Source organism: Mauremys mutica, chromosome 6 (assembly GCF_020497125.1).
Source record: "Mauremys mutica isolate MM-2020 ecotype Southern chromosome 6, ASM2049712v1, whole genome shotgun sequence".
Lineage (NCBI taxonomy): Eukaryota > Metazoa > Chordata > Testudines > Geoemydidae > Mauremys > Mauremys mutica.
The window spans coordinates 89,187,350-89,213,629 of record NC_059077.1 but is presented as its reverse complement, the minus strand read 5'-3'; the positions used below and the strand labels follow the sequence as shown (position 1 = coordinate 89,213,629).

Genomic DNA, 26,280 nt, shown 5'->3' with positions numbered 1-26,280 from the left:
CATACTTCACATGACTCACTTTTCCAATGACCAGCTCACACTTTCTATTTTGAAGATAATGGCTTACCTACAAATGCTTTTTGGATGATATCACAGAGGGAATGACTGACTGTGTATGTCCCTGTGATACAGCATGGCCAGAAGGCAGCAGGAGAGTGTTACAAGGGAGCCTTATTCCCTGTAAGGGGAAGAAAATTTGCTATAGATTAACTAGAGCACCTGAAGCCAATTAGAGCACCTGCAGTCAGTCACATGATAAAAAAAACCCTGCTTCAATCAGATAGTGTGGGAGTTGGAGCAGAAAGGATTGGTATTGGAGCAGAGAACAGTTTGAAGAGAAAGCAGAGGAGAGTTTGGAGGAGTGCTGCAGTGGGCTAAGAAGTCCAAGACCCTAGGTAAGTGGCACCTGGCTTGTGCAGAGGGAGGGAAGGAAGCCCCCCCCACAAGCTGAAGGGCAGGAGAGGGAAGTAGCCCAGGGGAAGGAACCGCCAGTTCAAGTGGTTCACCACTATCCTCACGGCCCCTGGGCTGGGACCTGAAGTAGAGGGTGGGCCCAGGTTCCTCCCTCTCCACTCCCCTCCTCAAAGACACTAGTGGGGCAATTAATATTCCAATCCAGGGGCAAGAAATGGTGCCCTGAACCCCCACCCCAAAGAAGAGAAAGTGCGAGACCCATCATAATAGTGCCGGCAATTTGCCACAGTCCCTCACTGGGCTCTTTTAAGTGCATCTGGGGTCCACTTCTGATTAAAATTGTATAGTGTAGTTTTATTTTATTAAAATATGTGCAACTTCTATAGATCAGGACAGGTTGATGGGGGCAGGGAAGAGGCACTACAGAGCCAGCTGGCTGAGAAGGGAGGGAGAAAGAAATGGATAAGGACAAAGATGGGCTGGCTGGATGGGATTGTGTGCTGAAACAGAAAAAAGAAGAAGCAGACAGCAATGAAGCCCCCAAGTGAGGAAAACAAAGCATCTGGGGAGGGGTGGGACTTAGGAGGAAGAGACGGGAGAGAGAGAGGAGAGAAGCCCCAGAGGAAATTTCCAAGTGGGTGTAGTGTGAAGGAGCCAGGAGGGGGTGCTTGTGACAGTCTCTATTTGGAGGCAGCAGCAGCTGGAGCATGCCTGGAGGAGGAGGAAGCCGCCACAGAGGAAACCCCAAGTCAGCAGCAGCATAAAGAGCTGGGAGCAGAGAAAGTCTTCAGCTGAGGACAGCAGGGAGCTAGAGGAGACTGACCCTTCCCCAACCCAAAGCTACAAACATCCCCTTGCCCACTGTGGCTTGTTTTCATGCCTTATGTAGGTGGACACGGGGGAGGTTCTCAGCGCTGAGTGGATCTAAGTCTTGGCATGGTTCTGGTTGAGGACTTCCCCCCCCCCCAATCACTCCTAATAATGGATCGGTGTGTGAAGGAGGAGAAGCAAAGAGCAAGCATGAGCAGAATGCTGATGATGCTCCTCCTTGTGAGGGCCCAGCCCAAGTCCTTCCCCCTGCTCTGCCTTGTGAATGTTTACAGCTCATGTAGATTTCTGTTGTCCAAATTCTCACTGGAGTCTAATGGTGAAATCCAGACCTATTGAAGTCAATGGCAAAACTCCTATTGACTTCAATGGAGACAGGTTTTCACCTGAGCTCGCCAGGCCCATTACCCCATGCTGAGACTAAGTGAAAGAGCTTACAGTGAAACTAAACATACAAAGATTTGGGCCTTGGCTACACTTGAGTTACAGTGCTGGTGGTGGCTTTACAGCGCTGTAACTCACTCCCCATCCACACTGGCAAGGCACATACAGCGCTCAATCTCCGTGGCTACAGCACTGTTGTACTCCACCTCCATGAGAAGAATAAAGAGTATAGAGCTGCTGCTGCAGTGCTGTGCTGCCAGTGTGGCCGCCCAAAGCACTCTGATTGGCCTCCAGAGGTATACAGCAGTATCCCACAATGTCTATTCTAGCCACTCTACGCATCAGTTCGAACTCTACTGCCCTAGCCTCAGGGGGCCAACCGTCTGACCCAGACTTTAAATTCCCCGGGAATTTAAAAAATCCCCGTCCTGTAAGCACCCCACACTTGACTGAGCAATCAGTGAATCAATCCAGGTGACCATGCCACCACGCGCCAAACGAGCCCCAGCATAGAGCTATGGCGAGTTGCTGGGGAACACTAACCTTAGCTCCAAATGCCCTACACTTAAGAACCATAACCCTAGGGTAGGAAGCCCAACTAATATGAACCATAACCCTGGCTCCAAGTGCCCTACCATTAGGAACCACAACGCAAGCTCCAAGTGCCCTACCCTTAGGAACCCTAAACCTAGCTCCAAGAGGCCTACCATTAGGAACCCTATTACTAGTTTCAAGTGCCCTACCCTTAGGAACCCTAACCCTGAGGCGGGGAGCCCTGCCCATGGGAACCATAACCCTAGATCTAAGTGCCCTACTCTTAGGAACCCTAAGATTAGGGTGGGAAGCGCAACGCAAAGGAACCCTAACCCTAGCCCCAAGTGCCATGCCAATAGGAACCGTAACCATAGCTCCATGTACCCTACTGTTAGGAACCCTAACCCTAGAGCAGGAAGACCTACCATTAGGAACCCTAATCCTAGCTCCAAGTGCCCTGCCCTAAGAAACCCTAACCCTAGAGCGGGAAGTCCTGCCCATAGGAATCCTAACCCTAGCCTGAAGTGCCATGCGAATAGGAACCCTAACCCTAGCTCCAAGTACCCTACGCTTAGGAACGATAACCCTAGGGCGGGAAGCCCTATCCATAGGAACCCTAACCCTAGCTCCAAGTGCCCTACCGTTACGAACCCTAACCCTAGAGCAGGAAGCCCTAACAATAGGATACCTAAACCTACCTACAAGTACCCCGCCCCTAGGAATCCTAACCATAGCTCAAAGAGCCATACCCTTAGGAACCCTAACGCTAGGGCAGGAAGCCCTACCAATAGGAACCGTAACCCTAGCTCCACGTTCCCTACCCTTAGGAAAAATAACGATAGATTGAGAAGCCCTACCCATAGAAACCCTAACCCTTGTTCTAAGAGCCCAAACCATAGGAACCCTAACTCTAGCTCCAAGTGCCCTAACCTTAGGATTCCTAACCCTAGTGCAAGAATCCCTACCCATAGGAACCCTAACCCTAGCTCCAAGTCCCCTATCCATAGGAACCCTAACCATAGCTCCAAGTCCCCTATCCATAGGAACCCTAACCTTAGCTCCAAGTCCCCTACCCATAGGAACCCTAACCTCAGGTAAAAGTACCCTACCCATAGGAACCCTAACCCTAGGGAGGGAAGACCTACCCATAGGAACCCTAACCGTAGCTCTAAGTACCCTACCCATAGGAACCGTAACCCTAGCTCCAAGTCCCCTACAAACAGGACTCTAATCCTAGCTCCAAGTCCACTACCCTAGGAACCCCAACCCTAGGACGGGAAGACCTACCCATCGGAACCCTAAACCTAGCTCCAAGTCCCCTACCCATAGGAACCCTAACCATAGCTCCAAGTCGCCTACCCATAGGAAACCTAACCCTAGGGCGGGAGGACCTACCCATAGGAACCGTAACCCTAGCTCCATGTCCCATACCCATAGGAACCCTAACCCTAGCTCCAAGTCCCCTACCCATAGGAACCCTAACCCTAGGGCAGGAAGAGCTACCCATAGGAACTCTAACCCTAGCTCCAAGTCCCCTTCCCATAGGAACCCTAACCCTAGCTCTAAGTACCCTACCCATAGGAAATCTAACACTAGGGAGAGAAGACCTACCCATAGGAACCCTAACCCTAGCTCCAAGTCCCCAACCCATAGGAACCCTAACCATAGGGAGGGAAGACCTACCCATAGGAACCCGAACCCTAGCTCCAAGTGGGCTACCCATAGGAACCCGAACCCTAGCTCCAAGTGGGCTACCCATAGGAACCCCAACCCTAGGGTGGGAAGCCCTACCCATAGGAACCCCAACCCTAGGGTGGGAAGCCCTACCCATAGGAACCCCAACCCAAGCTCCATGTGCCCTACCCATAGGAACCCTAACCCTAGGGCGGGAATCCCTACCCATAGGAACCCTAACCCTAGGTTGGGAAGCCCTACCCATAGGAACCCTAACCCTAGGCTGTGAAGCCCTACCCATAGGAACCCTAACCCTAGGGCCGGAAGACCTACCCATAGGAACCCTAACCCTAGCTCCCAGTGGCCTACCCATAGGAACCCTAACCCGAGGCCTGGAAACAATACCCTTTGGAACCCTAACCCTAGGGCGGGAAGCCCTTCTCATAGGAACCCTAACCGCAGCTCGAAGTGGCCTACCCTTAGGAACCCTAACCCTAGCTCCAAGTGGCCTTCCCATAGTAACCCTAACCCTAGCTCCAAGTGGCCTACCCATAGGAACCCTAACCCTAGCTCGAAGTGGCCTACGTATAGCAACCCGAACCCTAGGGCGGGAAGCCCTACCCATAGGAACCCCAACCCAAGCTCCATGTGCCCTACCCATAGGAACCCCAACCCTAGGGCGGGAAGCCCTACCCATAGGAACCCCAACCCTAGGGCGGGAAGCCCTACCCATAGGAACCCCAACCCTAGGGCGGCAAGCCCTACCCATAGGAACCCCAACCCTAGGGCGGGAAGCCCTACCCATAGGAACCCCAACCCTAGGGCGGGAAGCCCTACCCATAGGAACCCCAACCCTAGGGCGGGAAGCCCTACCCATAGGAACCCCAACCCTAGGGCGGGAAGCCCTACCCATAGGAACCCCAACCCTAGGGCGGGAAGCCCTACCCATAGGAACCCTTACCCAAGCTCCAAGTGCCCTACCCATAGGAACCCTAACCCTAGCTCCAAGTGGCCTACCCATAGGAACCCTAACCCTAGGTTGGGAAGCCCTACCCATAGGAACCCTAACCCTAGGTTGGGAAGCCCTACCCATAGGAACCCTAACCCTAGCTCCCAGTGGCCTACCCATAGGAACCCTAACCCTAGGGCGGGAAGCCCTTCTCATAGGAACCCTAACCGTAGCTCCAAGTGGCCTACCCTTAGGAAACCTAACCCTAGCTCCAAGTGGCCTTCCCATAGTAACCCTAACCCTAGCTTCAAGTGGCCTTCCCATAGTAACCCTAACCCTAGCTCCAAGTGGCCTACCCATAGGAACCCTAACCCTAGCTCCAAGTGGCCTACCCATAGGAACCCTAACCCTAGCTCCAAGTGGCCTACCCATAGGAACCCTAACCCTAGCTCCAAGTGGCCTACCCATACGAACCGAACCCTAGGGCGGGAAGCCCTACCCATAGCAACCCGAACCCTAGGGCGGCAAGCCCTACCCATAGGAACCCGAACCCTAGGGCGGCAAGCCCTACCCATAGGAACCCCAACCCTAGGGCGGCAAGCCCTACCCATAGGAACCCCAACCCTAGGGCGGGAAGCCCTACCCATAGGAACCCTTACCCAAGCTCCAAGTGGCCTACCCATAGGAACCCTAACCCTAGGTTGGGAAGCCCTACCCATAGGAACCCTAACCCTAGGCTGTGAAGCCCTACCCATAGGAACCCTAACCCTAGCTCCCAGTGGCCTACCCATAGGAACCCTAACCCGAGGCCTGGAAACCATACCCATAGGAACCCAAACCCTAGGCCTGGAAACAATACCCTTTGGAACCCTAACCCTAGGGCGGGAAGCCCTACCCATAGGAACCCTAACCCTAGCTCCAAGTGGCCTTCCCATAGGAACCCTAACCCTAGCTCCAAGTGGCCTTCCCATAGGAACCCTAAGCCTAGGGCAGGAATCCCTACCCATAGGAACCCTAACCCTATGGCGTGAACCCCTACCCATAGGAGCCCCCTAACACTAGCTCCAAGTGGCTTACCCATAGGAACCCTAACCCTAGCTCCATGTGCACTACCCATAGGAACCCTAAACCTAGGGCTGGAAGCCCTACCCATAGGAACCCTAACCCTAGCTCCAAGTGGCCTACCCATAGGAACCCTAACCCTAGTTGTGGATGGCTTTGCACAAATGGGTTTCCCTAACATCCTGCACATTCCCCAGAGTCACAGTTCTTCTTAGCAGGATGCAATTAATGGCCCTGCAAACTTGCATCAACACGATTCCAACGGTCGACTTTCCCACTCCAAATTGATTTGCGACCGATTGGTAGCTGTCTGGAGTTGCCAGTTTCCAGATTGCAATAGCCACCCGCTTCTCCACCAGCAGGGCAGCTCTCAATCTTGTGTCCTTGCACCGCAGGGTGGGAGTGAGCTCCTCACATAGTCCCATGAAAGTGTCTTTTCTCATCCGAAAGTTCTGCAGCCACTGCTCGTCATCCCAGACTTGCATGACTATGTGATCCCACCGCTCAGTGCGTGTTTCCCGAGCCCAAAAGCGGCGTTCCTCAGTGCTGAGCATGCCTGTGAATGCCACAAGCAATTTCGTGTCGTACGCGTTACGCGACTCACTATCATCGTCGGACTCCTCACTGTCACTTTGGATCTTAAGGAATAGCTCAACTGCCAGACATGATTTGCTGGCAAGATTCATCAGCATACTCCTCAGCAGTTCGGGCTCCATTTCCCGCAGACCAAAACGGAACACAGATCGCGCTGCACAGAAACCGTTGAAAGATGGTGCCAAATGTGGACGGAAACACAGGGATTGCTGGGATGTGAAGCAATGCATCACTGGGCATTGGGACAGGAACCAGAATGCCCTGCACCATCCGACCCCTTCCCACAACCCATGGCGCCAGAATGGGAAGAGGTGGGCTGTGGGATAGCTGCTCATAATGCACCACTCCCAACGCCGCTGCAAATGCTGCAAATGTGGCCACGACAGTGCGCTGTCATCTGTCAGTGTGGCCAGACTGCAGCGCTTTCCCTACTCAGCTGTACGAAGACAGGTTTAACTCCAAGCGCTGTACAGCTGCAACTGTAGCCATACCCATGGTGTATCATGTTCATCAGCATTACCTAGTGTGAGTTTTCCAAAGAAATCCCCATTCACTAAGCCTGAGAGATTGTTCATACAGTGACTGAAAATTAAGCTTAAAGGCCCATTTCTTGCCCTCACATATACTGGTAAAAATCTAATTGAAGTCAATAGGAATATTGACTTCCATTAATATCTGAGGGCAAACTTGGGGCCCTAGCTATTTTGATAATTATACCATTTTCTTGGAACTTACATTCTTGACAGATTGAATTTTTTCAATTACTTGCCACATTCAGTCTTAAAAGCGTGATTCTATGCTGAACAGTGATTTTGTGAAAATGGCTTTGTGCCTTGTTCCGTTTACAAGTAAAAATGTTTTTCTAACTGCCAACCTAGCAGAGTCACCCTTGGATCCGAGAACCAAGCTGGGTTCTTTCTGGTTTGTGCATCATCAGTAAACAAAGGTCCTGCAGACCAAATGACGCTCTCCATTACACCTGTGCTGCCCTTCAGTGTCACTCTGCAAGTGTAACTGAGCACATAATTTTGAAGCCCGTAGGGTTGAACAAAGACTAGTGTTAATGGAAGTTGTGTTAACTTTAGTTGACCCACAATTAATTGGCTGCAATGCAAGGATTGCAGGGTCAGGGTGTAATTCTGTGGTTAGTGTTGGGTAGGACATCAGACTTGAATATCTTAACAGTCCTTCCTGGCCTTGACATCTATGAACATTTCCTTCCAATTCACTTTCACAAAGATGTGCTGGTTGTGCAGGGCCATGGGCAGTAAAAAGTAGTAAAATCATACTTGTTTTCAACCAAGTAAGCAGATCTGGCTCTGAATACACCCATGGAGCAGATCTGCTCAGTAAGAAAATGCCACTTTTATACATTCACTTTTCAAGGAGGAATAGGCGCACTTCATGGCTTGCTTGCTCAATTTTGTCTTCCCATGGCCTTTGTCCATTTTAATTCTAGATAGTTTTACCTTTTATAAAAATGCTATTTTCAGGAAGTCTGTTATAAATGTGTCATCTGATTGATCAGTCAACATTTTCTCAAGGGATGCTGGCCACTGCCTGGTTACCTAAGCCTACTTTCTTCTTCCTCCAGCCCATAAAAAAAAATCTGCACACACATAATTACTGCACATAATTGAAAACTTTTTACCACTATGCCCATAAGCCATATAACCTGTACTGGTCAAGCTGAGTGTTGGTTAGCAGTTAATTAACCCAGAAATCTCAGCAAGTGCCAACAGCTTCGGGCTGATGAGCACCTGAAGGGGGTAGTGGAAACCTTGATAGAGGAAATTCCATCAGACTCTAGGGTACAGATGTGGGGACCCACATGAAAGACCCCCTAAGCTTATTTCTACCAGTTTAGGTTAAAAACTCCCCAAGGCACAAATCCTTCCTTGTACCTTGGATTAGGTAATGTTGCCACCACCAAGTGATTTAAACAAACATTTAGGGAGGACCACTTGGAGCCCTACCTTCCCCAAATATCCCCCCAAGCTACTACACCCTTTTCCTGGGCAGGCTTGAAAATAATCCCCCAAGCCCCTACACCCCCCTTTCCTGGGGAGGCTTGAGAATAATATCCTCACCAATTGGTACAGGTGAACACAGACCCAAACCCTTGGATCTTAAAACAATGAAAAATCAATCAGGTTCTTAAAAGAAGGATTTTAATTAAAGAAAAGGCTAAGAATTACTTCTGTAAAATCAGGATGGTAAGTACTTTACAGAATAACAAAAGACTGAAGAACACAGAGGATCTCCCTTCTAAGCAAAACCTTAAAGTTACAAAACCAAATATAAACCTCCCTCTTACGCAAAGGAAAACACAAGCCAAAATAAAAGTAAACTAACGCATTTCCTTGCTAAATACTTACTAACTTTATAGGAGTTGAATTGCTTGCTTCCTTGATCTGACTCCGGCAAGCACACAGAACAGACAGACAAAGCCTCCCCCCCACCCCAGATTTGAAAGTATATTGTCCCCTTATTGGTCCTTTTGGTCAGGTGTCAGCCAGATTACCTGAGCTTCTTAACCGTTTACAGGTAAAAGAGGAATTAACCCATTACAAGGTAAAGAGGGATGTTATGCTACCCTTAGCTGTATGTTTATGACACCTGCCCCCCACTGCCCAAATCATAGACAGTGCTGGACAGCCTGCTCACTCAGTGTTTTTGCCAACGACATCCACACAGGACAGATTGGTTATTAGCCACAGCTGAAGGGCCCAATCTAGGAGTGGAGCCCTAAAAGGCAGGCAGATGGAAGATCTCGTCTGGACTGGCAGCTCCTGCAGCGTAATTGGTTTCAAAGGTATCGACTCCCATCCTTCCTTTGGTCCAAACCAGTGAAATCAAGAGGGGTATTCTGACACGTGGGCAAAGCCCAGGCTCTAGCAGCCACATCATGTGGAGAGGACTGTAACGGGTTGGGACTCACCACCTGGCACCTCCTGCTGGTGACTCCGGGAATTAGCTCCATCCAGTGGGGCGCCTCCTCCTGGTGGTGTCCCGTCCGTCGTTCTGCCCTCTGTTGTTATCTCTGGACCTGCGTTGCTGCCTGCTTGGCGGCATCCTCTTTGAGGCCACTGCCCTCCGGCAGTCCCCCTTAGTCCATCTGCACCCCCTTCTGGGGGGGTCGGTGCTCAGCAGTCCCACACCCCAGCCACTATGTCCAACCGCCCTCTGAGTCCAATCCCTTTTTGTCAGGGATCTGGCGTAGTATAATGGCCGCCCCATTGGCTGGATGTACTGCAAGGAGTGAAGGAGGGGACCCAGGCCCGCCCACTACTCTGGGTCCCGGCCCAGGGTCCCTCTGGCAGCAGCCTCGCTGTCCTCCTTCTCTCCCCTCATCTGTCTGCTTCCCTGGGCCGCTTCCCCTACGGCCCCTTGCACCCGCTAGGCCCTTCCCTTCAGGACCTGCAGCCTGGTGGCTATGGGCTCAAGCTCTCTAGCCTCCCTGAGTCCTGGCCAGCACTGCGCTGTCCATAGTGCTAGTCTCCACCCTTGGAGACTGACCTTCCCCTCTTAAAGGCCTGGGACAGACTGACTGCTCCCTTCCTGAGCAGCCTTTATATATGTCTGAGCCTGGCCCTGATTGGCGGTCTCCAAACTGGGCCCTGATTGGCTCACAATAAGCCCTTTTCTGATTGGCTCCCTGTCTGCACAGGCGCCCTGGCTTGCTGCAGCCCACTCTCACAGGGAGTGGGGCAGTCCGCCCCACTAGAAGGACACTCCATCCTTGCTGGCAACATTGACACAACACAGAAGGTGGCAGTTATGGGTTATAAGTTCTCACTTGATTGGCATAGGGGAGGGTGCAAAGGGTCACCTTCGATGGTGGGAGAAATCACTGCATTCCATTGGTCAGCCACAGCCTGCCACAAAGACACGCAGCCCCCGGACAGTTAGGTACTAGTGCCACGGTCTGTCTGCCTCATGGGATGCCTGGGGCTAGACCAAAAGTTGAAAGGCAGACAGGAACCTTGCACCTGGCAAAAATAAGAAACCAAGAAAAGAGCCCATAGGAAGCAAGCAGCTCCCAACCAACATACATACATTTGCAGTAACTGCCAAAGATCATGCAAATCTCAGCTTGGACTATTCTGTCACATGCGACATTGCAAACCATCTACAGCATAGGCTTCAATTCCCACCATCTCTCACAGACAAAAGGATGCCAATTTTGTGATTTGTGAAAATAACACATCAGCCCTGAGAAGAGTCTGTACCCCACAAGTCACCCTCTAGTAGTCAAAACTTTTATTGTTCCAGTGGAATGTAGCTGCCTGATGAGTTGGTTGCTTTAGAGAGTGAGCTCTCAGGCAGCTAGAGCCGAGCCCTGTTACAGCTTTGCAAAGCAGGACAGAGATCTTGAATGGGCAGCTACAGCCAAGTGGTGGCCTAGGGTAATGCTTTCCAGTTAGCCTTCAGACTTCTGTGTTGTGTATGAGCTGAAGCTTTTCCTGGACAGGGTTTCATTCCTAGATATAAAGACAAATAGTCAAGCCTGGAAATTACAAATATTTGCCACTGTGGCCAGATCTGTGTCTGATAGTATTGGGCACAGCCTTCTGGCCAATCACAGATGGGAATGGGCATTTTTTGCTATCATACCTATTTGGGTATCCAACTGCAGTATGGAGTATGAGGCTCCCAGAGCCCCCAAGCCATGGATTGTGTTAACAATCTGAGGGCAGATACCTTTAATGAATGGTCCTGTGATGGAGAATGAAAACATTTTAAGCATGTGTTTTCCCCTCCCTTTCCTAATCAGCATCGCCTCACTCTAGTCAGGTTCAGCTTCAGCCAGCTGCTGTCTGCCTGGGTCCTAATCACAGTTAGGCCATTAGAAAGCTGTGTGGTGGTGCTGTTTATGATTATGGTAAAAGGAGGCATAGAGCTAGTGTCATCATCTTTGAATCTGCCTGTCAGCCTGTCTTGTCTTACCCCCACCCTTAACAGATTCATAGAGATAGCGAATAAGAAGATGGCGAGTACACTACAGAGCCTTCCATGAGCTCAGTTGTAAGGGTCCTGGAGGTGGAGAAGCAGATGCCCATAATAACCCTTTGGGTTCAGTCTGAGAGGAAAGACCTGAGCCATTTCATTTCCATTCACCCCAGCGGCTTGTTAGAGCTGGAACAGGGGACTGTGGTGATCAGCAAGATTGAGTGTCACAGAGAAGAATGGCAGGATGAGTATGGATGTGCTTTTATTCTCTGTGGATGAAAGGAGGTCATTCATCAGGGCAACAAGTATTGTCTCTGTATTGTGCCCTGCCATGAAGCCTGATTAGGAAGGATGCAGGATTTTGGCAGAAGAAAGGTGGCATTGTAGGCTATTTTTAGCTAGTTTCTCAGTTAGCTGGCTTAGAAAAAATAAGCCTGGAAACTGGGCATTAATTTGCAAGGTTGCTGGTGTAAAGTGATGGAGTACTGCATGTTTTAAAGTGTTAGGTGGATTTACTTCTACAAAGAAGGTGCTGACAGTCCCTGCTAAGAGAGGCCTTACTCTCTCTTTTAGCAGCTAGGAAGAATCCAACAGCAAAATGCTTTCATACAAATCCAAAAATTAGTAGCTAACAATCCAATCCTGATATTGTGATGTAAAGGAAACTGTAACCATTCAGTGCAATGCACATGATGCAGATTGGGAGCAGAGGTATTATAAGATAGTCAGCCTGTAGCATTTGCCTGTAGGGGACCATCTCCAACAACACAAGACTATATGCTTGAACAGAGAAGGAATGCCTGGTCATTGTTTTTGCATGCCCTGAATTGCATGGACTTCTGGGATGTGATCATATACATGGACACGGATTCAAAGGTTTGTAATCTATCTTCGAACAGTCTTTCTCATCAGTCCCAAAATCTACAAAGAATGTTCAAAACTATTGCTTGAATGTACAATACAAAATAGGATCTTTGATGTTCACAGCAGACTTTCTTTCTAGAGCTGCAGTGTCATAAAAGTGAATGACTCTTGATGAGACCCTTGACTATGAAACATCCAGCGTGCACCAAAAGAAGGAACTTGATTCCAGTTAACCATCCTGAATTCCTTTGTGTGAGAGATAAGCAGCTTCTGTATAAAGACATACTGAGACAAACACATAGACCCATAGAGCCAGATCCTCAGCTAGTGTAAATCGGTGTAGCTTCATTGACACCAGCTGAGGATCTGGCCCATACTACTTTTGTATGGAGCTCTAATAAAAGCCTAGGACAAGGCTGCTAGTGTTAGTAATGCCATCACTGCTTCTTGTAAGAATGGTTTCAAATTATTTCAAAGAGAACATTGTGTTCTTGTCCTGAGCTTGATTTGCTGCTGCAGGAGACTCGGTTTACATAGAGTGACCATATTTTCCCCAAATGACTTTCAGCAGAAAGAGTTGTGAGGGGCAAGACTTTGCTGTCTCTATGGAAGATGAGAAGTAGCTTCCCTTTGCTTCCATCACTGCAGTGCCACAGGTTCAGAGGAATTCTGTTCCTGAATCTGCCTGTCAGCCTGAATTTTTCTCCAGTACTTCTCAGGTTTTCTTCCTTCTAGCTTTTTCTGTTGCAGGTCATCCATGAACGACACCAGAGCTGTAAAGCCCCCACTGGATAACATCTAGGGTGCCACCTATGAGGTACAGAAAACAGGATATCTGAGATGATCCTGAGTCCATTAAACTAGACAGCTAGCAGTGTGTACTGAGCACCTGTACAGACTTCATGTGACAGCTACATCCAAAAGGGGATGATCTTGGAAAAACCTGGACAGAGGGAACCTTAATAACATCACCGGTGTGCTATGATCCGTGGAAGTGGAGAAAGAGGATCAGGTTTCAGGAGGGACATGATTTAGTCTAGTGCATTACTTGTGGCTGAGGAATGTAAGATCTGACCATGCTACCACTCAGCAGGTAACATTAGCCTATGTGCAGGCTCAGTAAAGATCTCTTTCCTACAGCTCTGCCTGCCTCTTATGTCCCTTATTGCTAATGAACCAGCAGGAAGCATTGCCTCTTCCCAGTGTTCTCTAGAGCGTTTTATCTCAGAGCTGAAAGATACTAATGATGCAAGTTAATATCTAGACATTTTGAACAAGAGAAGATTTCGTTTAAGATAATGAACTTTTATAAGTCCCTTTCCCTTACCATTCAGCCTGTCTTTCTAGATTGTGAGTCTGTCAGAACAGGGATCATGCCTTACTTAATTTTTTGCGCAGCATTTTATTTTAGCACACTGAGCACTACTTTAAACAAATAGTAATAATTCATTATGCCAACATTGTCTAAATTTGCATGCCTAGAATTAAGGAACTGTAATTTGTATGAATCTTTTATGTTGACACCTACATAAAACCAACCTAATTTTTCAGTGGCTCTGAATGCATGAAACTCCCATTTAAGTCAGTGGAGTTACAGCACTGTAAAACCAGAATAAGTGTATTTATTAATATATTTAGATTTATACAGAGTGTAATAAAAGAGCATCCATCCAAAGCTCTGAATCCCGGCAATATCTTTGGGGACCATCCTCTTGAAAAGATTTAGAAAAGTAGCATGATTAGCACTGACACAAAAATACAAATTTTTAACATTATCATCAAGTCTGTTCTCTGTGGAGCAGGGTCGTGGAAATCCACAACAGCAATTGATAAGAAGGTCAAGTCATCCCACAGTAAATGCCTGTGAAAGATTTTCAGAGTCCATTGGAAAGAGTTTATTATAACATTAGAAATTCTAAGTAGAGTACACCACCTTAAAGTAATCAAACATGGCAAGAAGAAGACAATGGACATATTTAGGACATGCTTTAAGGATATCATCAACATGACTTCCATGTCAATTGACAACATGGACACCAGCTGGAAAGACAAAAAAGAGGGTGACCTAGAGAAACATTGTGAAGGTCAATACAGAGAGAAGCTAAATCCATCAACATGACACTTGGAAGCCTGAACAGACCAGCACAAGACCAAAATAAATGTCGGAAACTGCTGGATGCCCTATGCACCTGCAAGTATAGGAGGATAAAGAGAAAAGAAAGAGATCCAAAGTTCTGGTCATCCTTAAGAATTTCTTTAAAATACATTAAAATAAATAGACCTGTCTGGTCCCCCTCACCAACCAAATACACAGCACCAATGTTAATATAACTAATTAATTGACCCTGCACACAATCCCCAAAGCCCACTGCCATTGCTACCCTTTCCTCACATTCATCTCCTCACCAGCCAGGAAGAAAAGGACACTCTGCAGCCTGATAAACGTAGGGATGAAATGAGTTCCAAAGGTCCAAGGCCCTAGCAGAGAGATCCCTGCCAGCCACAGAGCGTGGATAAAAATCAATTCTTTTTTAATTAAAAAAAGCCCAGATTTTGTTGTTTAAATTAAATACATAGTTTAAAAAAAACTATTTAAAATTAACTTTGACATTAACAATGTATAATGAGTTTAGGCCTCAACATAACATATTAATCATTTAAATTAAATACAAAAAATAATATTAAGCAGTACCTGTTTGCTGCCAAATTTTAAAGACAGTGAAATCGCTGAACTGGTGGAAATCACTGGTGTGATTGAAAGCTCCTGTATTCACACACTCTGCACCCCATTGTAATAATCTTTGTACAAAATATGGCTTGTAAATTAGCATTTGAAAACTAATCCCTGACTGGTCACTAATACCATGGTGAGATGTATATAGCAACACTATAAGTAAAGTTATAAACATAAGCTGAAATCACAACTGAAGTGTGTTTACCAGACAAGTTTGGGGAGTGGATAAACTTGTCTCTCAAAGATAAAGAACAAACTGATGCCTCTAGCTCGGTGTCAGCAAAGCTGATGGGCCATCACCTGTCTAGTGCCCATTCTTTGGCAAGGGAAAGGTCCAGGAACAAACAGTTCTGTATCTTAGCAAACAACAGCATGAAACCTCTTTCACCTCACCACCCCTTGTCTCTGTCCTCCCAGCAGGAATTAAATTTATCTAGGGGTACCCCTCGGGAAAATGCATTTCTGAGGGGGATTGAACTACAAAAGCAAGGGGCAAAAACACTGCAAGTTCTCTCTCCCTATCCACCATGCCCTCCTTCAGCCAAGAAGATAAAAGAAACAGCCTTTGGGCTTTTGGAGCAGATCCTGAGAATCTGGGAACATGTGGTAAGGGACTAGTTTGGTAAGTTTTATATTTGGAAGCATGTTATACTGGTCTACAATTTTTGAGAAGTCGTCTGCTTCAGAGATAAAATGTGCTATTTATTATGTATTTTGATGTGCTGAATTCAAATTTGACAATTAAAACAACTGATTGGCTACTGTTTCTAAGATATTTAAGTTTTTACATTTTATGTCTATGTATATTGTGTAGATAGTAGAGTTTTAATCATAAATTGTAAACCTAGGTCTTTTCATGTGTTTATGGTTGCTTTACATGATAATATTTCACCTGTCCTGTTTATGTAACACTTTAAAAATCAGCAAAAGGGTTATATAAATTATGAAACAAAAGGCAAAAAACTATTATGTACATAGTTTAGTCCTATTCAGTGTCTACTCGGCGCTTCTTGGCTTGTCTCTTGTATTCATTAAATGGAGCATCGCTTGTCACTGTCCAGCAATAGTCTGCAAGCATTGATGGGCTCCATTTGCCCTGATAGCGTTTCTCCATTGTTGCAATGTCCTGGTGAAATCGCTCGCCGTGCTCGTCGCTCACTGCTCCGCAGTTCGGTGGAAAAAAATCTAGATGAGAGTGCAAAAAATGTATCTTTAGTGACATGTTGCAACCAAGGCTTTTGTATGCCTTTAGGAGGTTTTCCACCAACAACCTGTAGTTGTCTGCCTTGTTGTTTCCGAGAAAATTTATTGCCACTAACTGGAAGGCTTTCCATGCCGTCTTTTCCTTGCCACGCAGTGCATGGTCAAATGCATCATCTCGAAGAAGTTCATGAATCTGAGGACCAACAAAGACACCTTCCTTTATCTTAGCTTCACTTAACCTTGGAAATTTTCCACGGAGGTACTTGAAAGCTGCTTGTGTTTTGTCAATGGCCTTGACAAAGTTCTTCATCAGACCCAGCTTGATGTGTAAGGGTGGTAACAAAATCTTCCTTGATTCAACAAGTGGTGGATGCTGAACACTTTTCCTCCCAGGCTCCAATGACTGTCGGAGTGGCCAATCTTTCTTGATGTAGTGGGAATCTCTTGCACGACTATCCCATTCGCAGAGAAAACAGCAGTATTTTGTGTATCCAGTCTGCAGACCAAGCAAGAGAGCAACAACCTTCAAATCGCCACAAAGCTGCCACTGATGTTGGTCATAGTTTATGCACCTCAAAAGTTGTTTCATGTTGTCATAGGTTTCCTTCCTATGGACTGCATGACCAACTGGAATTGATGGCAAAACATTGCCATTATGCAGTAAAACAGCTTTAAGACTCATCTTCGATGAATCAATGAACAGTCTCCACTCATCTGGATCGTGAATGATGTTGAGGGCTGCCATCACACCATTGATGTTGTTGCAGGCTACAAGATCACCTTCCATGAAAAAGAATGGGACAAGATCCTTTTGATGGTCACGGAACATGGAAACCCTAACATCACCTGCCAGGAGATTCCACTGCTGTAGTCTGGAGCCCAACAGCTCTACCTTACTCTTGGGTAGTTCCAAATCCCTGACAAGGTCATTCAGTTCACTTTGTGTTCTGAGGTGTGGTTCAGAGGAGGAGGATGGGAGAAAATGTGGGTCCTGTGACATTGATGGTTCAGGACCAGAAGTTTCATCCTCTTCCTCGTCTGACTCAAGTGAGAATGATTCTGGTGCATCAGGAACCGGCAGTCCTTCTCCGTGGGGTACTGGGCGTATAGCTGATGGAATGTTTGGATAATGGACAGTCCACTTCTTCTTCTTTGACACACCTTTCCCAACTGGAGGCACCATGCAGAAGTAACAATTGCTGGTATGATCTGTTGGCTCTCTCCAAATCATTGGCACTGCAAAAGGCATAGATTTCCTTTTCCTGTTCAACCACTGGCGAAGATTTGTTGCACAAGTGTTGCAGCATATGTGTGGGGCCCACCTCTTGTCCTGATCTCCAATTTTGCAGCCAAAATAAAGGTGATAGGCTTTCTTAACCATAGTGGTTATACTGCGCTTTTGTGATGCAAAAGTCACTTCACCACAAACATAGCAGAAGTTATCTGCACTGTTCACACAAATACGAGGCATCTCTGCTCACTTTGGCTAAACAGAAATGTGTCCCTTTGCAAAATCAAACACTAACAAATAAGAGAGCACGCCACTGTATGATTTCTAGAGCTGATATAAGGCAATTTGTTCAGCAGAGTGATGTAAGCTTCGTTATGATTGCATCATCCATGACTTCTAGGAATAACATGATGCAATTCATATCATGTATGATGCAATACCAGCTTCAGATTGCATCATTCATTGTTTTGCCTAAAAAGCAAGTACTGTCCAAACCCAGTCATAGATTTATTCATAGATCCAGTCAAAGATGTATTTTAGTCATTTCTGGTTTAAATTGAGATCCCTTCCCTTTATAACTCACTTATCCTCCGCTATTCCCAAGTCAAGGGTCATATATACTGACCCAATAGCATATCTTGAAAACTAGAGCCAATCAACAATTTTAAGCATCATTTTGGTTCTCAGTGACCCAGAATTAGTAAAGTTGGACTACATTTATTTCAGAAGCATTTTGGCTGTAGAGCAGTTATTTCTCTGGTAACTATTTATAGCTAACAGGCCCTAAGGGGCCATTCTGGCATCCAGGGATTCAGAGTATAGGGACACACCCTTAACCTCCTGCATTACAGCAGCTCTATACTGCCTGAGGATTCCCCAAAGCAGAGCGTGTCCTCTTTGGGACAGGTAATGTGGCATTAAGGCTGGTTAGCATTGCTGGAGTTATGTGAAGTTGCTGGATCAGGGCCAAGGATCTGGCCTATGATCTATTTCAGTGGGTCCAGAATAATAAAGAGGAAAGTTTTGTCCTGAATGGTACCCAGAAAAGTGTAATTTTACACTCAAGGTGACTGATATGGGTAACATAAATAGCCTCGTACCCCTCTTGTTTCTCTATGACAGGGGTTGGCAACCTTTCAGAAGTGGTGTGATGAGTCTTCATTTATCATAGAATATCAGGGTTGGAAGGGATCTCATCTAGTCCAACCCCCTGCTCAAAGCAGGACCACTCCCCAGATAGATATTTGCCTTGGATCCCTAAATGGCTCTCTCAAGGATTGAACTCAACCCTGGGTTTAGTAGGCCAATGCTCAAACCACTGAGTTATCCCTCCCCAATTTAATTTAAGGTTTTGCATGCCAGTAATACATTAATGTTTTTAGAAGGTCTCTTTCTATAAGTGTATAATATATAACTAAACTATTGTTGTATATAAAGTAAATAAGGTTTTTAATTTTAAATGAAGCTTCTTAAATATTTTAAATTAAAATGCAGAGCCCTCGGACCAGCGGCCAGGACCTGGGCAGTGTGAGTGTCACTGAAAATCAGCTCGCGTACCACCTTTAGCACACGTGCCATAGGTTGCCCACCTCTGCTCTATGATGTATAAAAAAGGCTTGAAAGTTGGGAGAGAAAGGGCAGAATAGCAGGCAGGGGGGGTGGGGAGTCTTTTTTTCTGCCTTTTATTTTATCTTAGAAATATCAGGAGTGACAAATCTGAGCGTCTCTGGTTTTGTTGGAGCAGTCCTTAGAGGAGTTGTATGTACAGTGAGTTTTCTCAGCCCTTAACCGAATAGGTGGTATGTTGATTCTCCAGCTGCATTTTCGTTTTGCCAAGGGAAAACGGGAATAAATATACTCACCCATCTTTTGCAAAGAGCTTTAAGAGCTATGGGCAACAATCACTAAATAAGGTCAACGTATTAATGATGAATTATTTTTATTACTATTATGGAACATTCAGACAATCTGTAGCTGTGTCTGGTGAAAGGCATCAATACTGTTCCCTATTTCCCCATTACCCCCCTTTTTCATGTTCAGAATATCCTGTGCACATACAAACTGGGGGTTGGGAAATGCCCTTTTTTTATTAGCAATAAAACTCTGTCTTTTTCTCCTGATTATCCACAGATTTATGGATCCATAATCATTCACGTCACAGACTCAGGGAGCCAGGGCTGAAACAGGATAATAGCCTTTAAATCCCCTTCTCTAAGCACTCAGATCTTCCCTGTCAGCAAGATTAAAGCGGTCAACAGCAGTCCCCTTGTGTCTGTATCCCAGCCTGAGCTTTAACAACAACTGGAGCGGTGGCTGGACAGTAGAGAAATGTGAAACTGCAGCTGTGTTTGATGCTCCAGAGGGAAAGAAAGAAGCATTGTTTGTGTCAGTGCTGGTGGCAGTGGGGCCTGGTGTTAGTTCCTCAGTCAGGTGGAGGCAAAGGAAGGAGAGGAGGAGGAGAGAGAAGCATCATGTTGAAGTTTAACCAAAGGAGACCGTTCCCATTCTCAGACTGTAAAGGAAGGGAAGGAGCTGCAACAAATATTGTTCCCCCAGAAACCAATGCAGGAGAGGAGAAAGAAATAATGCACTCACAGATGAAGAATGGGGTTTCTGCTACTGCTACATGGGCCTCTCAGGCTGTGCTGCCTGTGGGAACTGAGGGGAACTACCACTATTATGTGGATGAGGAGGAGGAAGAAGAGGAGGAAGATGAAAGGCAGCAGCAAAATTCCTCTCAGGAGGGAAGCAAGTTCTCGACACCCTTTCCCAACCCCCCTGCCTTCTCCTCCAGAGCAGCAGCATCTGCTTCTTCCATGCTGAACATAAATGTAGGTGGCAAAAGTTACCGCCTCACCTACCAGGCAGTGGCCATCTACCCCAAGACCCGTCTGGGCCGCTTGGCCACTTCCACCGATCGCAGTCGCCAGCTGGGTCTGTGCGATGACTATGCCGTTCAGGGGGATGAGTACTTCTTTGATCGGGACCCCGCTGTCTTCCAGCTGGTCTACAACTTCTACGCCTCTGGAGTGCTGCGGGTGCAAGATGAGCAGTGCCCACTCAGCTTCCTGGAGGAGCTGAGCTACTGGGGGGTGCGGCTCAAATATACGCCGCGCTGCTGCCGCATCTGCTTCGAGGAGCGGCGTGACGAGCTGAGCGAGCAGCTGAAGGTGCAGCGGGAACTGCGTGCTCAAGCAGAGTCCCAGGAGAGTGAGCAGCTCTTCCACCACATGCGCTACTATGGCCCCCAGCGCTGGCGCCTCTGGAACCTAATGGAGAAGCCCTTCTCCTCTGTCAGTGCCAAGGCTATGGGGGTGGCTTCCAGCCTTTTTGTACTCATCTCTGTGGTGGCACTGGCTCTCAACACCGTGGAGGAGATGCAGCAGGTGGACAGGAAAAGCGGAGAGAGTCGCCCTATGCTGGAGCACGTTGAGACACTGTGCATCGCCTTCTTCACCCTGGAGTATCTGCTGCGGCTGGTCTCCACCCCAGACCTGCGCCGCTTCGCGAGCAGCCCCCTCAATGCCGTGGATCTCATTGCCATCCTCCCACTTTACCTCCAGCTGCTGCTGGAGTGCTTTGCCGACGACGACCAGCCTCGGGGCCGGGGCTCTCAGCACGAGCATGACATTGAGAAGGTGGGACGGGTGAGCAAAGTAGGACAAGTGCTGCGCATCATGCGCCTGATGCGGATCTTCCGCATCCTCAAGCTTGCCCGGCACTCCACAGGCCTGCGCGCCTTCGGCTTTACCCTGCGCCAGTGCTACCAACAGGTGGGCTGCCTCTTGCTCTTCATTGCCATGGGCATCTTCGCCTTCTCCGCCATGGTCTACTCTGTGGAGCACGACGTCTCCAGCACCAACTTCACCAGCATCCCCCATGCTTGGTGGTGGGCTGCTGTAAGTAAATGCATTGCACTTTGCCAGGTAGCCATCGCTCCCTCCCCTGCTAGAGTTGCTGCCTGTCTTGAAAACAGGAGAGCCGGCCCAGATTTGTGAACATCTGTTCTGAATTCTGAGCTTTGCTTTTACAGGACATGTGCTCACACACACACACTCACCTCTGCTGCAAGCTTACATCAGTTACTGCATCAGGGGATAATCAGTGAAGCAGAGCTGGAAGTCGGTGGCTATGCCACACACTCCCGCTTCCACTGCTGCTCATTAAAGAAAGGGGGAGGACTTGTATGTGGGTGGGGGAAGTGTATGATTTCTTTCTAGTGTCAGCATTGCAGAGAAGTGGGTCTGTGCCATGATAAATATATTGTATAGGGTTTTTTTCCCTTTTTTGGGGGAGTTTGTAAAAGGCTGTGCTGTGCTGACCCAGCATGACAAAAGCTTGTTCTGATTTCATTGCTCAACATTTAAATCCTCCAACTTTATGGGAGTTGAAGTAGCTGCAGATGCCTGGCCTCATAAAATATTTTATAATGGGCAGTTGTCCAACAGTAGGTGGCATCTCTACAATACACTCAAAATGGCATTTGGTTGTTATTTATACAATACCAGTGGCAGACAAAAATAGATCAGGTGGGGTCTGAATGGCTCAAAGGATTGGTAATTGGATACAGAGCCTTTTGTATCTAGGTCACTATTTTCAATCTAGTATAGGTCAGTAGTGACAGGAAGTTGGTGACATGACATTTCATGGCTGTTTAGGAGGAATGAGTAGGTGGTCTCAGGCTAGTTCCTAGTGTGAGCAGAGGTTTATATTGCAAAATCACCAGTGGCATGGTTGCTGGTGGTCTTAGCTAAGAAGCCTGAGACCTGGAACCTGAGGGACCTTTTCATCTTTAGCATTTACCCTTGTGGATGAGGTTTGAGGCACAGGGGCAAGTCTGCACGGGGAACCTTTCAGAGCCATTGCCTGTGCTGTATTTGTGACTAAACAGAGGACTTCAATGTGTTGCACAGCATTTCCCAAAATGTGGGACGCACTGTCTTAGGCTGAGCCAGGGCCCATTTGCACTGACATGGGGCAGTACAGGTTTTCCACATACTGCCCTACTATCACGGCAGGGTTGAAGGCTGGCATGATTGCTTTCATTTTCCTGAGGTGGGGGCTCAAACTTCTGAAGTGTAGGAAAGGATTCCAATCCCAAATCTGTGCCACCTCCGCAGAGTAATACAGTCACACAGAACCCTTACAGAGCACTAACATCATTGTTTCAAACAACAGAGATGTCAAAATGATTGTTCTCTCCTTAACAGTGACCTGCAAAGGCTACAGCACTACCACTGACTTTACTCCTAGGTGCTGACTGAGTACTCCTAAAAGCCAAGCTAGGAGACCCTATGCATTAGCAGTGGCCCACAGAGCCTTTCTTCTCAGCCACAAAATTAAACATTCAGGGACTCAGTCTGGGGGCTGGGGAGGAAGAGATTGTTCCTTTGCGAAGTGGTCTGCAGAATGAAAGAATGAGAAGGCCACAGCTGTATTGTTATTCTGTGATAGCTGTGGCAGAACAGCATGGTGCATGCTAGATTGTCAACCTAGAGTGAGAAATAGACCGCATGGTAATATGGCTAGTGTTGAAAGAACAAAGGGCTCAAATCTCAGTTGCAGCCAGTATTGTCTGGGAGGAGCAGTTGTGGGAAGAAGGGGTGCAGAGGATCTGCTTGCAGTTCCCTGATTCTAAGGCCAGTCCTAGCCCCAGTGCATCCTTAGTGCTACTCCTTTTTACAGCAGCTGACTCTGGCCTCTAAGGAGCCATGGGTCCGCTGAGAATAGCCAAACTGCAAGCGTGCTGGCCACATCCCTGACAGACTCCCCAGACTGTGGGCTACAGCCGTGCATTCTTTTCTGACTCTCTCCCAGCTGTGGAAGCTCTCGCAGGGGAGACCAAGCTCCTTTCCAGCCCCTTTGCATCACTCCAGCTACCAGCAGAAAAATCTAGCACATAAGAGCAAGGGTTTGCAGGTCTGTCTTAAATGTGCAAATAGCAATTATGTTGCATGGCTCTCTTTTACCCCCAGGCATTATAGGAAAAATTTAAGAGATTCAGATAAGTTAAATAGTGGATAGTTTTGTCAGTCACACACACAAATGATTATTTCCTCAAAATTCTCATGCATAAGACAAGAGTGAATGTAAGAGGACTAGACCCTTAGCACAGGATAATAATCTTGTAGGGGCTATGGTAGATATGTATCTTGCTTTCAACTAAGTATTTTAAAATATTGATCCTGTAGGATCATTCAATTCCAGTGACTGAAGTGCCGTTAAACCAAATGCCTAATGCTTTTTATGGTACAGGAAGCACCAGGTGCAGCCCCATGTAATCTACTGTTTCATTCATCTGAAATAACATTCTGTCTAAATGGTGAGAGGCTGGCACACTGCCTGCCATAATGTTCAAAAATTAATTCAGTGCTATAATCACAAGAGTACTGGTCTGGGACTAAACCTTCCTGTTTTATCCATTTCTGCTAGCATGTTTATTATTCTCTCTCTCACACACACACACACACACAAAATGTATGTAGTAGACATAGACTGGTAATGCCTGCTTGGGATCTATGCTAGACCAAATGTTATTGGGGCGCTTGATGCAGTTCTAACTGTTGCAGTATTTCGTGTCAGTGTAAAAGCCAGCATAACACCTCCACCATCGGTGTATAGTAAAGCAGGAAAAATATGCTACTGAATGAAGAGGGGCATTCATTAACGTCTCAGACGAGATATGGATAAAGCGATGGCAGGATTCAACTTTCACATAATATGGTGATGCCAAAAAAATTATTTTCTGAACTTTAAAAATGATTTCACTGAAACAGCTAGCATTGTCACTGAGATCTGATGTCAAAAGGTTTCCCAGTACCAAAACTTCAGTTAAAACAACCAGGGCAGTCCTATGCACTCCTCCACCATCCCCTCTGTGCCTGTAACATGGCAGAACGAGAGCAGGAAAGATAATCACTCACTTGCTGACATACACTTCAAACAAAACAAACTTTTAAGCAGCTGAAAAGCCTCTTCATTATTTACACACTTCCTTAGTCTCCTTATTTTAAAAAAAGTCCATATTAAAATGTGCTGATGGACTGTTCTTCCCAGAGGCAAGTGTTTTAAAATGTATTTCACTGCTAGAGGACACACACCAGTCTGGGCCCTGCTCTTCACCACATTTACCACTTTATTCACCAGACAGGTAAAGGTAAAAGTCAGCACACACACACGCGCGCGCGCGCACACACTTCACCCCCAAGTTATTGGGCTGAAGTGAATGGGGGTGGGGTGAGGACCAGTCCATTCCTTAAAAACAGGGTAAGGGCACACGGCTGCCGTGCAGCTTCAACCCAGCCTCTACTGCAGCTAGTTGCACAGAGTGGTAGGGTTACTGGATGGGTCAGGTCATAAATCTGTGTCCACTCCCTTGGACCTAACACACATGACCATCTATGCAGACCTGCCTGTGGTTGGCTCAGGGGTGCTGTCTGCAGCACACAGCAGACTCCGGAGGACTTCCTAATGACAATAGTGGGGTTAATTATTTAAGGATAGCTTTTACACTTAGGGATGGTACCCGGGGGGTGGGGGGAGGCGGGGACAATGTAGAGCCAGTGTGTAATAATTCAGGCTTTTAGTATACAAGTGTTCAAAATATCTTAACTGTGTTGAAAAGCTGTAGCCCCAGCTGGCTAGATTAAAGAAAGGTATGTGCACTCCTCTGTTTGGATAATGAATTACTATTGATTTGCCTATAGGTCAGCATCTCTACAGTGGGCTATGGTGACATGTGTCCAGAAACTCACCTCGGGTGCCTGTTTGCTTTCCTCTGCATTGCTTTTGGAATAATTCTGAATGGAATGCCCATCTCCATCCTCTACAATAAATTCTCAGACTATTACAGCAAACTGAAGGCCTATGAATATACAGCTGTAAGGAAGGAAAGAGGCAAGATTAACTTTACACGAAGAGCCAGGAAGAAAATGTCCGAGTGCTATGGAGAAGGCCCATCCCATTATTTACCAAGGCCTAGATACAATTAATACTCCAGGGACTATAAAGGGACAGAGGAGCGCAAGGGGAAAGCCAAGAAAACACTATTACAACGGATCACCCAAGTCAAATAAAGATAAAGCAACAGCTCTAAAAGGAATAAGAAAATACTGAAAATGAATCTCAAGCTTTTGTCTTTTAAAAAAATTACAGATCTATTTTACTTGTTTCTTCTCAGCTTCTTTTTGCTTATGCTCATTATTACAGCAGCAATGCACCTGGTTTCTATGTGTGATGCCAGTATCGATGGCGCTCGCTGAATTAGCCAGCCAGAGACTGAGTTGTACAGCTGACTCAGGGCTGTAATGCCATGCCCGATACACATCCTACAATAATGACCCACCATGGCCAAACCAAAGGCAACTGAGTCTGTTCCCATGCAGTGGCTGCTACTCAGCAATAGGCAGGATGACTCTTGCCTCAAAAATTAAACAGATGTAGAAGGGGGAAAAGGCAATATATTTGCTGTGCAGAAATAGGTTAGGTATTAGGTTTTTAAACATGGAGCGGACACAGATAGTATGTACCCGCTATAGTTACATCAGTTGCTTTCACATATAAACAATGTCTTGCTTAGGTTTTTGGACATTATTTGTGCTATAACACATAGCTCATGGTTCGATTTGCCAATATTATTTTGTAATGCAGCCTTGCAAAATTGTACTTGCTCAGAGCGAGTAACTTTAGGCGTGAGAAAAATGTTGACTTTATTCTTTTTGGTTTTGTTTTTTCCATTAATATCCTCCATAATGGCAAAGAACTGGTGAGTAAGTTTGGGTAAATGTTTGTGATAGATTTCCAAGCTCATTTTAATGCAAAAATCTGCTTAAGAATGCAGCTGTAAACTAAATGTAT

The 26,280-nt window shown here is 46.8% G+C and overlaps 1 protein-coding gene across 2 annotated transcripts; it reads left to right on the top strand.

Annotated features, from left to right (window-relative positions):
* Window positions 1-365: 365 nt before the first annotated feature.
* KCNV2 (potassium voltage-gated channel modifier subfamily V member 2) lies at window positions 366-26,280 on the top strand. Of its 2 annotated transcripts, none has more exons than XM_045021506.1 (3): window positions 366-395; window positions 19,555-21,323; window positions 25,131-26,280. In XM_045021506.1, exons 2-3 carry the CDS (start codon window positions 19,776-19,778, stop codon window positions 25,413-25,415), a joined length of 1,833 nt encoding a protein of 610 aa, XP_044877441.1. In that variant the 5' UTR covers window positions 366-395; window positions 19,555-19,775; the 3' UTR covers window positions 25,416-26,280. The 2 variants fall into 2 exon arrangements, with proteins under 2 accessions (XP_044877441.1, XP_044877442.1); XM_045021507.1 differs by lacking the exon at window positions 366-395 and adding an exon at window positions 10,108-10,210.

Bases quoted from the DNA above. Each gene is read 5' to 3' on its own strand.
- KCNV2 (XM_045021506.1), top strand. From the start codon at position 19,776: ATGCTCCAGAGGGAAAGAAAGAAGCATTGTTTGTGTCAGTGCTGGTGG. The intron at 21,324-25,130 runs GTAAGTAAATGC...ATTTGCCTATAG, and splicing joins ATGCTTGGTGGTGGGCTGCT to GTCAGCATCTCTACAGTGGG.